This window comes from Haplochromis burtoni, unplaced genomic scaffold, assembly GCF_018398535.1.
Source record: "Haplochromis burtoni strain Fernald_Lab_line unplaced genomic scaffold, NCSU_Asbu1 Contig_639, whole genome shotgun sequence".
NCBI classification, from domain to species: domain Eukaryota; kingdom Metazoa; phylum Chordata; class Actinopteri; order Cichliformes; family Cichlidae; genus Haplochromis; species Haplochromis burtoni.
The window spans coordinates 65,767-79,084 of NW_024583000.1; the positions used below are offsets into that span (position 1 = coordinate 65,767).

Genomic DNA, 13,318 nt, shown 5'->3' on the forward strand with positions numbered 1-13,318 from the left:
ATAATCTTATGTTAGAGCGGTATAATACCACTTAATACACAGAAAAATCACATTTTCATGCAAGTAAAATATGAAAGAAATGATTTAGTATAAAAATGTACACATTAGTCACAAAATGGCACAAACTGCTCATACTGCACTGTGATAAGAAAAGCAGCACTGTCACTTATGGTACCAGTTTAAAATGTAAAAATTTCACTTTAATTTGATTTAAATCAGTTTTTTATTTTTCATACATCAATTCACAACAACAGTTGCCTGAATGAGCAAGTACTTGGCAACAGTGGGAAGAAAAATTCCCTTTTAACAGGAAGAAATCTCGATTAGAACCAAGCTGAAAATATTTTCTTACCTACTCGAGTGATATCTAACAAGGAAGATGCAGTTGGTGTTCTTAGTTTTAGTCTTAGGTTAAGGGATACTGCAGGTTCGAAGCAACGTTGCTAGGGGTGGCTGGAGAATAATGAAATTGTGTCATGTTACCAAAGCATTTATTTGTCTTTAAACTTACTAAATCTCATGAGAAATGTCACAGATTCCAGTTTATAATGCATCACCTGTACATGATAGACTCTGGAAAAGAATTAGCAGCGTTGACACTTGCAGGAATGCATTGCTGCCAGTTCTGTAGTTTGGGGTGATAGTTGACACTGCAAATGTAACCGGGGATACTCAACTTAAAAGCACAAAAGTAACGAGCACTTAGATTTATTATTGAAACGTATACTCAAAGCTTTTTTTGGTTGCTTGTTTGGGGGTTGGCTCTGGTGCTCACACTCTAGGTCACATCTGGTGACACATTACAGAGTTGAAAAACAACTCCAGCATATTGTCTGTTTCCAAATACTCCACATACACAGGCACACTCGTGAGAAAGTGCTTCTGGCTGACAGACTGACAAATCAGCATCAGGGGGGGTGGCCATTTTTGATTTGTCACAGGAGTATCTGGGCAAGGAGGAGGCATCTCCTGTCCTTCTCATCATAAGCATGTAAAAATATCTTGGCATCTTCTTGTGTCTTCACACAGTGTGAGGTGGAGGAGCTCAGGCAATTACACTCATCTGCATGTGTTAATATGATTAATTAGCAGGAATAAACACTTTCCTATGACACAAGCTACACGGTGAGCCACACACCTGCAGAAGCTCTGATAAAAGACAACGCCTCATGGCAAAGTGCCTTTTCATGAGACCCGCTAATTGGCATCTGAAAACGTTCCGGCTAATTAGGAAAAGGCAGATGAGGCTTGATTAGTTTGAATGCAAAGTGTAACTTGTGGTGTGGTGGGACTCGGGAATGTGCCAAGGTTTTATTTCTTCACCATCACGATACAAAGATAATTGTAATTGTGATCATTTGCATACGTTAATGAATTTGCGTGACGCTTCTTGATCAGACGTGGAATAAATAATTGATGCGGTATCAGCACCTAGCATGACAAGTGGGACGCTTTGAAATAACTAAGCGCATTAAGGTGCGAGTTTGATGGCTGCCATGCTCCCAGGCAAGGTGTGAAAGTAGAGCAGATGCTATCTTGTGCTTCCTGCACATGGCGCACTCTGTTGCCACTATCACACCAAGATTAGCTCCAAACTACCGACAATGCGCTAAGACTTTAAACTTTTTATATAGCATTAAAAAGGCATAGCGAGTTAGATGCAGCTCAAGGAAATGCATTTCAGAAGCATTGCAAAGTGGCAGAGAACAAAGAACAGCAACAGGAAACAAACCAGGCTGTGTGGGAGCTTTAATTGGAACATGGTAAACAGTAAATACATAAGATTTTTTCAAACGCCCTGGATGTAGAGGGAGCTACATCCCCTTTAATTAGCCTGCTTTCAGATTAAGCTTTATAAGAAGCAAGCAGCCACCGAGTCAGTCAACCTTGGGATATGCCCCGAGTTCAGCCTCCCAGGAGCTCCAGCAGCACAGATACAGGGATCATGTTTAATTGCTTCTGTAAATGGTCAGAGCTCAAGCCCCCCAATTCCATTCCTCAGGGTAATCAGGCATGTTTTCACCATACAGGGCGAAAGAGAGTGAGAGAGCCAGTAACATCCACCACGCTAGGTACCATGCCACATGTTGCCACTCTAATGCCACTAACAGGCTTAACCTCAGATCACTTTGTGACATGTTACAAGAATCGTTTTAATAGAATTTTTCTTTCAATGCCACATACCACCACCATCCCAACACAAACACCAAACACGCATCTGGTAAAGAAACAAAACTATACAGCAGAAAAATAAAGCTGCACGGGATTGTTTTACTTTGTCGATGTGCAGGGCACAAGAGAAATCGATACGTGACAAAGCAGCGACAGGCTTTAAAAGCTTTCTGCTGCGGGTTAAAGGATTTCCAATGACTGAATATTTTCACATTTTTGTCATCCATCAATTTTAGCTCCTCAGTGTCAGATCTCCAGGTGAACATGTACGTAAGAGCGGGATCAGGAGTTTAGTAATAAAAAAATAATAATACAATTAAAAAATAAAAACAGTGATGCTCAGGGGAAAAAATGCCACAAGGCATCAAGCAAAAGTTCAGTCATTTTACAGCAGTCCATCAAATGTTCACTCAAGCAGCTTTTGCTCTCCTCCACTTGGCATCCAGCCTTTTGTCCTTTAAGAGCCTTTTGCTAGTGCAACTCCTGAGTCTTTGCATGATGCACAGACCACTTTAACATTGACCACAACATAGACGGGACTTTGCATGTAGTACAGAGGGTCTCTCTGATATGACGAGTTGTGGGATATCTTGAGTGAGAAACTGAGAAACTGTGTCCACTCTGGGAGGGGATGAGAAGCAGGTGGGTGGTGATGGGAATCCACAACAACGGCAACAGTAGCACAAGAGAAGAAAGGAGTGAAGCTTTGGAGAGGAAGGCAAGGGCAGCGCGTGGCACGTTTGCCACTCAGCATACCTGCAAATGAACAAACAAAAGCAGTGACCACAGAGTCCTGCATCACTTATCAAGTGCTCTCTTCATCTTCAAATTAATGCATAACAATGCACAATACCTGCTATTATTACAGTTCTAAACAGCAGTGTGACAGCAGCAGCTTAGAAAAGCAAGGAGTTTATAGGACTGTTTACATGTTGCATTTCAGTTCTTTACAAAAATCAGTGCACATTTTTAATTCAATGTAGCGATACCGCACTACATTAAGAAAAAATGTCATTTACAGTAACAATTCAGTCATATTTGACTGAACAAGGGTTTCTAATGTTCTTTGCAGACTAGTGACGATGTCCAAGTAACCCAAATAATACATATCAAATACGTGATTTCTGACTTGTGAAACATTTTTGTTCAGTTATTTGAAAAATGAAAGTTTTTCTTCATAACACAGTGGCTGTAGTTCAGGAGCAGTTCCTCGACCAATCGGAAGGTTGGTGGTTCGATCTGACTGCATTACAGCTATTAACTTTATTGGCTGTACTGTATGAATGTAAGACTTTCTGCATTTACGTTGTAGTCAGGTTACCACATATTTTTCTTCACTTTAATAATACCATCGGCCTGCAATTATCCTGTCAAAGAGGGAGTTAACAGAAGTTTCATTCCAGCACAGTGACGTTAGCTGACAGTGAATTTACACTCCGTCTTATTCACCTTCTGGTTTGTCAGCACAGAGCTGCTCTGGAGTGCTGGCAGGTGGCTGTTGAGCAAGGCAGCGCCCGGTCTGTCGTGCTCACAGAAAATTGTACCGTTGATGTAATGGAAGCGATCGCCAGGCATTAGTCTGTTCCTGCAAGTGGCACAGCTGAAACACTGCAGAGGATTGGGGAAGAAAAAAAATCTCATGTCAAAATTGAACGATTTTCAGTTGATGCTGGATGGAAGATATTAAAAATAAAACTCTACAATGCTGAAATTCTGTTGTAAAAGCACCTAAAACATCTTAAAAGAAGTCTCAAAGCGTGATTATATGTGGGTATAATTCCCTTTTCTCCTGACACATCTCCACTTCAAATCCTAGATGCTTCTGTCGAACAAGCTGCGGGAGATGAAGCACAGTAACGTGAGAGCTGGGGATTTACCTTGAGGTGGTAAACATTTCCCTGTGCCCTCATCACCATTTCGTTGGCTGGAATTGACTGGCTGCAGGCACTGCACGCCCCGCTGTGCCCAAACAGTCTGCAAACACAAAAACAAAGATTTGGTTTTGGTAAGATCTGCATGGCCTCGGAAATCTAAAAATCAGCAGCTTCCTTTCTCTCCTTCCTCTGGCTCTCACCTGATGTAGTCGCTCCGACAAAGAATCATGCCCCCTTTGCTGTAGCAGGTGGTACCGATGTCCCCCAGCTGGGCTTGGCAACAAGAGCACTTGAGGCAGCGCGTATGCCAGTAGCGCTCCATGGAGAAGAGCAGAAAGCGGTCGGCAATCTTCCCCCCACATCCTGCACAAGACCTGGGGTCTGACGGTACACCTGGCACTTGGCTGTTCACCATGATGCTGTGGCCCTCTGAGGCTCCTGAATACACAGGATGGGTGAGACGGGTGTAACCAATCAAGGTTCACTCACCCTTTAAAGATTTCAAAAACAACATTAATGCTATTAAATATCTGGAATAGATCTGAAGAGAACGGAGTTGGTTCCAATCTGAAGCACTTTTTCACATTTATGGTTACACATGCTAAACGTTTACAAGGCTTCAGCATGACTGCAACATGCTCTAACAGGCTGACCTCAACAGAACGCAACATGAGAGAATTACTGTGATATTTTTTACCCAGAATTCTTTGTGCACAGCGAGTAAAGCAGAAAAGGTCAAATATACAGTGTAGATTTGCATTCGAGAGCTGTGTAGTTTCAAAAGAAAGCTTTTTATGACAAAAATACCGGGAAAGGATTTACTCGCGTTACCGGTAGATCAAAGGTGTGTGTGCGCGCGCGCGCTGGAGGGGTGGGGAAAGTCACCAAATGTTACTTCTGGTAGAGTTCCGGTAACTGGAAACATCAAAAACTATTTCTGTTCGCGTCCTTTAGGTATATATTATTATATCGTAGCCTAGCTGCTACTTAATGACAGAGCTGCTAGCTTTGAAAGCGGAGCTGTGCTCAGAAATGCGCGCGCGGACGTAAAACAACAGGAGAAAAAGACGCGTTACCTTGCGGAGACGAAGCTTTTCCTCCTGACGAGAGAACTTTTTGAACCTGGAGAAATATTCAGCCTGCGCACGCTCAAAGCTGTGGCCCCACACTTAAGATCGACATGCTCCAGGATCCATATCGCTCCAGAAAAGAACAAAACAGGATTAGCCACGGAACATTAAGCCCGGGACGGTAATAGTTGAGCAAACTCTCCCCGACGTCCAACTCCGCGGATAAATAACTAGATGTACGCGTGAGGACGACACATGACGCAGCTCGTGCTCCTCCGCTCTCCGTCACAGCTGTCTGTCTGTCAGCTCTCCCCTCCGTCTGACGCTTTTGACAGCGACCCTATTCATCAAATTCCGTAAGGGGGCTATTTAAATTACCAAGAGGGGACGCAGCCGACGAGAGGCACGTAGCAGCCAGTAGAAGAGCAGGAGGCGTGTCCACAGTCAAAATGATTTATGAGTTTATGGGGCCTTATTAATATGCATATTTTCATTCCTTGAGCTCCTTACAGAGCTTCACTGAGAGTGTAAACTCTATAATTATGGAAGGATATTTTACAGTGCTTTGGAATATTCAATATCATTGTGTGGGCATTTCTTTAAAGGCAGTGAATAGCTGAGTTTAGATATTTATCTCCTACGTCACAGAAAACTGTCGTTTAAACTGCAGATTCTACACAAGAAATTATGAAAAGTTAGTTAAAACTTCATATCTAGACGATCATGTAAATGCGTTTGCACCTCTGAATCCATATCTATATAATTATCTATATACTGTGTATTGTTATGATTTAAGAGTACCATACTACTTAAGTAATAATACACTGAAGTATTTGATTGACTATATTTTACAAGCCAGACTTTATTATGTGTCAGTTTATTGGGTTCACCAGTTCAAAGGCTTGTTAATACAAATATCTGATCAATCACATGTTAACTACTGAGTGCATTTAGGAATTAGACTATCTGCTGAAGTTTGACCCTAAACCAAGAATAGAAAGAACTTATTTAGATGGCATGGCTGTGGGTGCCAGACAGGTTTGGTTGAATGTTTCAGAAAATGCTCGTCTACTGAGATTCCCCTGCAAAGCCAAGTGTGTGGCAGCTCCCTCGGTGAAAATACCTTGTTCATGCTAGAGGTCGCAGGAGAATGGCCAGACACATGGCACACTCTGGGCACCTTAGTACAACCTGTGCATGGCTTAAATGCCACAGCCGAACCTGAATATTGTTGCTGAGCATATCCAATCCTTTATGACCACAGTGTGCCATCCTATGGCTGCTTCCAGCAAGATAACGCTGCCTGTCAGACAGCAACTGCATGATGATATCATGTCACTAAGGACCAAAATCTCTCTCATCCTGTTGTTTGTTTACTTTTGGAACATAGTATGGCATGGTTCAATAGTTAAAGTGAGCCAGTTAAGCATACTTGCATACAGTGATGAAAGGAAGTGTATAGTAGATAATTAGTACACGCTACCCACCCTGTTTTATTTGTCGGTGATCAGCAGCACTTCAGCAGAGCAGTCTCAGTAGGTCAGAGATTTTCATTCATGAGTGTACTTCCAGCTGAGTTCCAGTAGAGGATCGTGTCCTATAATGTTCTGAACTTGGAGGTGAGCTTGGAGAAATAATGGAATCAGTTTATTTTTCAGATTTACATTTAAAGCTTTGTTTGGTTGTTTTTTACAATAATATGCCAATATAATACATATTTAATATGCTACACTGAACCAGTTTCACAGATGGTTGAGTGTAGTCACTGATAATGATACCAGCTGGTTCCTTATTTGCTTTTCTGAATTTAGACTATTACATTTAATCTAAAGCTGCGTTCAGACATACACCATTCCTGTGCTGTGATACCAGCACTGAACAGGTTAGACCGCCCTGGTGACAGTCCCAAACTCCCAAACTCCCAAAACTCTGTCCAAGTTGTTTTGGTGGGGTTACACACTTTCTCATTGTATCCACTAGAGGGCAGTGAACACTCACTATTCAAATCCATCAGTCTCAACACTTTCAGATAGAGACAAGCAATGAGTTGCTTCTTTAAGTTGTTTTAGTATCTGTCCATTATTTTAAATGCCATTATAAATAATCGTAATAAAAAAAACTGCTATAGTTTATGGGATGATGCAAGTGTTTGTAACCAATGGGAGTCAGAGGAGCAATGTGAAGAATGTTTGCCAAATTGTAATAGTGAAGTTTTTTTGTTGTTTGTGTCTATTTTGTTATGTTTTTCGTAACATACTGCTCAAAATTAAGCCATGATTTATTTTTATTGTGGGTGTAACCTTTGAAGAGTTAAAGCCTCTTAGTAATTCACGGAGCAGCACGCAGCGGCCATATGTAGCACCAGGGTCTCGTTTCACTCTGTACTGTACCACTGTACATGGTTGAAATGACAGTAAAAGCCATTTGACTTGTTCAAATGTTCAGGTCAGCTTTACTGTTGACCTGAGGAATAGTGCACACACATATACTTCCTCTGTGATCCATGGTACTACTCCTGCATTTCTGGTTGAAACTGCTGAGTTCTCTGTGGAAAACATTCACCTAATGCAATGCAACAATTCCTTTAGCACTGTCTAATCATATGCGTGCAATATGCATGGTTGTTTGTTTGTTTGTTTTTCAAACTCAGTATTTAAACTTAGACTTGACTTAATGACAATGCAATAAAAAGTTGAAAAGTATAGAGGCCATATTACCATTTAATTTCTTTTCCATCTATCCAAAGTCTAAAAGGTCTGGTGTGCCATTTGGAATGGAGTTTGTTTCAGTTTGTTTCCTGTTGTTTCCTCAGCTGAGAAGCCTCAAGGCTGGATAACAACAATTTCTGTGTCTGATTTTCTTTTTCTGTGAACGGGAACTTGAAACAACAAGCTCACATCTATAAAGGATAATGAATTCATGTTTTTACTTTTATATAAGATAAGATAAGATAAGATAAGATAAGATAAGATAAGATAAGATAGAACTTTATTAATCCCTCGGGTGGGTTCCTCTGGGAAATTCGATTTCCAAAAAAAGCACAGCAACAACCGAAGTTACAGTTACAGAATTGTTATATATATATATATATATATATACACATACATACATACATATACATATATTATACACACACACACACACACGCACACACATATATAAATACAGAGACAAATATAAATAAAATATACAAAGGGGATAAATAGAATAAATAGGAATAAAAACTAAAAACTAAAAATACAAGTGAATTGCACATTTCAAGTATTGAGTATATAGCGATACACTATATTGCCAAAAGTACTTTCTCATCTGCTTTCTCATCCATATGAACCTAAGTGACATCACATTCTTAACACATAGGGTTTAATATATCAGCCCACCCTTTGCAGCTATAACAGCTTCAGTTCTTCAGGGAAAGCTTTTTATAGGGCATCAGTTGGGACTGAATGATATTGATTTGCACTAAGTGGCAGGATTGCTTTCTAATTAATGGTATCTTTCAGCTGGTGTCATGGTAGGAGGATTATCCGGAGACTTTTTGAGTGGATTGTTCGGTTTTGGCTGTGGAATATGGATTTGGATCACAGACTTTGAAGGTTGGCATTCAGTTCAATTCAATTTTATTTATACAGTGGATCGGGGAGAAGAAGAAGAGAGGATAGAAGTATGTTAGGAACTTAGAGCAGCAAAAGAAGTTTAGAGGGGAATAGTTCAGATAACGTAATGAAAAATGATTATCAGAGAAGACTTTAAAATAATACTGATGATGAAGGGGTGCAATTAGGCCTGATAATTTAGTCAAGACAGCTGAAAAAGAAGTTTGAAGATGTAACACTAAAGTACAGATGGAAGTCTGTTGATAGCCGTTAAAACAGAAGAGCAGAAAAATAAAGTGTTGAATACTGAAAGTACCTGCAAAAGTGTGTGAGAGAGGAAAATATTGGGGGAGTTTTAAGTGGGAGTAATCACAGGTATTCCAGTAGAGGAAGTATATCTTACAGTGAAGTCAGCAGGATTAAAAGACTGGCGAGAACAGTCAATCAGGAAAGAGTTGATGTGTCTGTAATGCTGGAATTCCAAGAACTGGTTCTTCCAGGTAGAGTTAAGATCGGATGTATGAGTTTTCCAGTAAGGCCACATATACCTCTGCCTCTCAGGTCTTATAAATGCCAGAGGACACGTCGCTGCAGTGTGCAAGGGGAAAGTGCAAAAGAAGGGAAGGGACAGTGTCAACAATTTTCAACAGCAGACCAACAGCAGACTGAAGAAACCCATCCAGCAATCAGAGTGGAGAAGATGATTTTGTTCATTGCGTGTGCAATAAACTGTACAGACCAAGCAAAACACAAAACAGAGAAGATTAAAATAATTGTGAAAGGGGCAGAGACATTTTTGGCATAAAGGATTTTAATTTTAATTTATTTATTTTAATTTAATTTATTTTAATGTCCTGGGAGCATGTTCATAAGAGACTGGGGGGAGATGAGACGTCAGGAGGACCAGGAGAGAAGACAGTCTGAGTTTTATACAGTGAATGGGTAAGAGAGGTTTCATTAAAGATCTTAGAAAGAAACTGGATTTTATCTGTATTCAGGAAGCCTGACTTCGACCAAGTTTGGATTTTGTTATTAAAGAGTTTATAAAGAGTATGAGAGTGTGTGGAGAGATAGAAGGGAGGGTACAGGGGAGGGTGTGTTATATTTATGAAACAAGTAGTTCAGTATAGAGTCCTCGGAGAATAGAACGCAGAAATGGGGTTTTGGATCAGCGGAGTGTAAAAGCAAAGCTTTACCGATTGATCTACGTCCCTGCCCTCACTTATAGTCATGTTCTGTGGGTAGTGACCAAAAGACCGAGATCGCAGATACAAGCGAATACAAATGAGCTTCCTCTGAAGGATGGCCTCTCCCTTAAAAATAGGGTGAGAAGTTCGGCCATCCGGGAGGAGTTCAGAGTAGAGGCGCTGCTCCTCCACAGGAAGGTTTGGACATCTGACAAGGATGCCTCCTGGGTGATATGTTCTGGGCATCTCCTACCGGGAGGAGGCCCTGGGGCGGACACAGGGGAGAGGGAGGTCTAGGCTTCTCTAATTAGGCTGCTGCTCCTGTGTCCTGGCCCCGGATAAGCGGAAGAAGATGGATGGAGGGTATAAATGATCAAATGTTCTAATGGATTAAGTGTTTTTGTGGTAGGAAGATGAATAACATTAAGGTGTACGACCACTGTTCCACAGAAGTGGAACAGTGGTCGTACAAATGTTTACATTTATGCTACGAGGTTTAAATTCTCAGTTCATTAGACTAAAATGATGTTTTAGAAGTGGGGATGAAATCAAGGTCAAATGATATAAACAAGAGTTGGAAAGGGTAAAACAATTTACGTTTCTGGGGTTGTGTTTGATGAAAGGGTGACATGGACTGTCCATATTTAAAAAATAATAGACAAAAGCTAGAAAGTGTTAAATATAATGAGGTGCTCAGTGGGAATTGACTGGGGAGCTGATAGGAAATCTTTGAAAGCCATATATATTGGGTAAATTAGATCAGTATTGTATATAATTCTGCTGCCAGAGCAAGTCTTCATAAGTTCGATAGTATCCAGTATCAGGTGCTAAGACTCTGCACAGGTGCATTTAAAACAACCCCAACAGCAGCAGTACAGGTAGAAATAGGAGAAATGCCCCTAGACATCAGAGGAGAGCAGCTAACACTGAACTACTGTGCAAGTCTACAAAGACATGGTCAAGATCATCCAACAAGAACTATTTTCCAACCCTGCTGGGGAAAAGAGAAAAGAGAAATGAAGAGTGGGTGGACAGTCAATCGGAAAGCGTCTGAATGTAATCTGGACAAGATCAGCATTAGCCAAATAATACCACCATGGATATGTGGTGGTAAATCTACTACACCGTGGTCCCCTGATGCTATAGTAGATTCAACACTATTGGACAAAAAGTTTAATTCCAAACTCACAGACAGTGCAGGCATATATTGATCAGTATTACGGTTATGTCAAAACCTATATAGATGCATCTGCTAACACAGCCAACCACAGCGGGATAGTATCAAAGTAAGGAAAAGGCTCAGTGATGGATTATCAGTTTACAGTAGAGTAGAATACGGCAGACAATTGAAGAAAGGTGGCAAAAGCAACGGGAGGAAGAGAGGAAAGGGCGATGGTTTTACAAAATCCGAAGCAAAACAGGAGAAATGAGAAGCGCAGAAAGGAACAGGAGAGAGGAGACAGACATGTTATTTTTAACAGGAAAGAAACATACATGAAAATCTGACTGCAATAGAGAAGATGAAACCATAGAAAATGTTTTAGTGCATTGTCAGAAATATGATGCTGAAAATGAATCGCTGATTCAAAAGCTCAGAGATATGAAAGTGAGACTGGACTTGGTTGATTTATTTCACAAGAACTCGAAAAGTGAAAGTTATCCAGCCATATTTTCTTTTTTAGGACAGATTCATTTGCTTGGGAGGATATTTTTTTGTATTTCAGTCCACACCAGTTGTTGGTGGTAATGCGCCATTTCTCTGTTTGCCAACTCCCAATAAATAATAAAAAGGAAACACAAGAAGAAGCTAGTGTTGTTTTTTTTAATTTATGGTTTGATTTCTGTGGATTCGATTTGTCGTTACTGGCATCTGGCGAAAATTTCCTGTCAATAGCACCTTTAGAAATATATTTACTTAGAAAATCGTTGATGTGCTCGACATTTGTTTTACCTGCTATATTAGAAAACTAGACCAGCACTACTAGTTCTTTAGGTTCCTTGTAATACATAAAGTTGCCTTATTATCAAAAGGATCAGCTGTCGCAGTACTACTGGAAACACTGTAGTAGCAATTTTAGAAGGATATCCTATAAATCAGTGTTTGACGTCACAGTGCTTCCTCGACTGTCACCTCTCGGTCTGATCAGAAGGCTTTGTGGAAAGGTTGACTTTAGCTCCATAAAAGATGTTGCTGTGACACTCTCCTGGTTCCACACGTTCTTTTTCAGCACAGCAAGAATAATAGTAATAATTTATATGGAGACATACAATGTCATTCCTCATTATCCCACTTCAGTACATCCTTCTTTAGAGTGCATGGTAGCGGTGGGAGCACGTTTCGTTTTTTTGCTATGGACAAGAGTGGCAACCTGAGCCAACTTCCATACTCCCCGAGGCCCCTGTTTATTTCCGACATAGTTCCTGTTCCTCTGTCAAGGCCATGCTGAAAGTCACAGCCTGCTGCAAGGCTGGGCAACACCTGTAGCTTCCAGTCTGAGTTTCCAGCCAATATAAACCACTGTAGAGCACCACTGGATGGCAGGCTGCCAAGCCGTCACATTTATGCAGCACGCTCTGTGAGACATCCTTCCATCTGAGGCTCTATTTTCTGTTTATCTTGAGGGTAAGTCAGGGTCATGTGAGTTTTGTAGTATTTGTTCAGAAATGATCCACTCTAAATAAACCTCGATGTTTCATGAGTACACAGGTGCTGGAGTCACATGCTGTTCTGTGGGTTCGGATTAGGATTATTTAGCGGTAAAATTCTGTTTTCTTTGTTTTGTTCCTACTGTTCAGTTTTGTTCTGAATAATACCAAACACACAAACATGATTCTGTCCCAGATAATGTACCCTACACATTTATATTGTAGATATCATTTTGAAAGATTTTAACTTCGTTTCTGAGGATTAGTGTGTTTTATGCTATTTTAACATACATTTGAGATGGAACAGAAACTTTTCATAGTTGCTAATAATCAGTATGGTCTTCTAAGCTAATGCAGTTTCCTCCTTGTTTCTCTTGATTTGTCCCTGCTGCGTTCCCAACTGTCTCAACTTCTCTTAGTCACCCTCCTCTATATTTATTGTCTTCCACGTCTTCTGTTTGTTTCCAAGTACCTTAGTTTCTATTTCCTATCTTGTCTGAGTTTTTTTAAGATTATAATAGAGCCCTCTATTGCCATTGTAGTGTACAACAAATTTGTGAAGAAATTGTGCGTCATGCTAACTGTGCCAGAATAAAATATAAATAGTAGACAACAAGAATAAATAACAAGCAGGAGAAATATATTTATCCAGCTGGATATTGTATCTGATGTCAAATGTATAGAAATCATACATATACCAACAAGACTGTACATCACTGTCACCACAGCGTCTGTTTTCATTCAAAGGCTTTATGGCTGTAATACCTGGGGGG

General features: G+C 40.4%; 1 protein-coding gene across 2 annotated transcripts; it reads right to left on the reverse strand.

Annotated features, from left to right (window-relative positions):
* Nucleotides 1-1,292: 1,292 nt before the first annotated feature.
* Nucleotides 1,293-5,525, reverse strand: si:dkey-90l8.3 (LIM domain transcription factor LMO4-B). 2 transcript variants are annotated; one of them, XM_005949168.3, is made up of 5 exons: nt 5,123-5,525; nt 4,247-4,536; nt 4,050-4,146; nt 3,622-3,780; nt 1,293-2,928 (listed from the first exon to the last, which is right to left on the reverse strand). In XM_005949168.3, the coding sequence occupies exons 2-5, from the start codon at nt 4,459-4,461 to the stop codon at nt 2,920-2,922; spliced, it is 480 nt and encodes a 159-aa protein (XP_005949230.1). In that variant the 5' UTR covers nt 4,462-4,536; nt 5,123-5,525; the 3' UTR covers nt 1,293-2,919. The 2 variants fall into 2 exon arrangements, with proteins under 2 accessions (XP_005949230.1, XP_005949229.1); XM_005949167.3 differs by having other exon boundaries at nt 4,247-4,484; nt 5,123-5,524.
* Between the last annotated feature and the right edge of the window lie 7,793 nt (nt 5,526-13,318).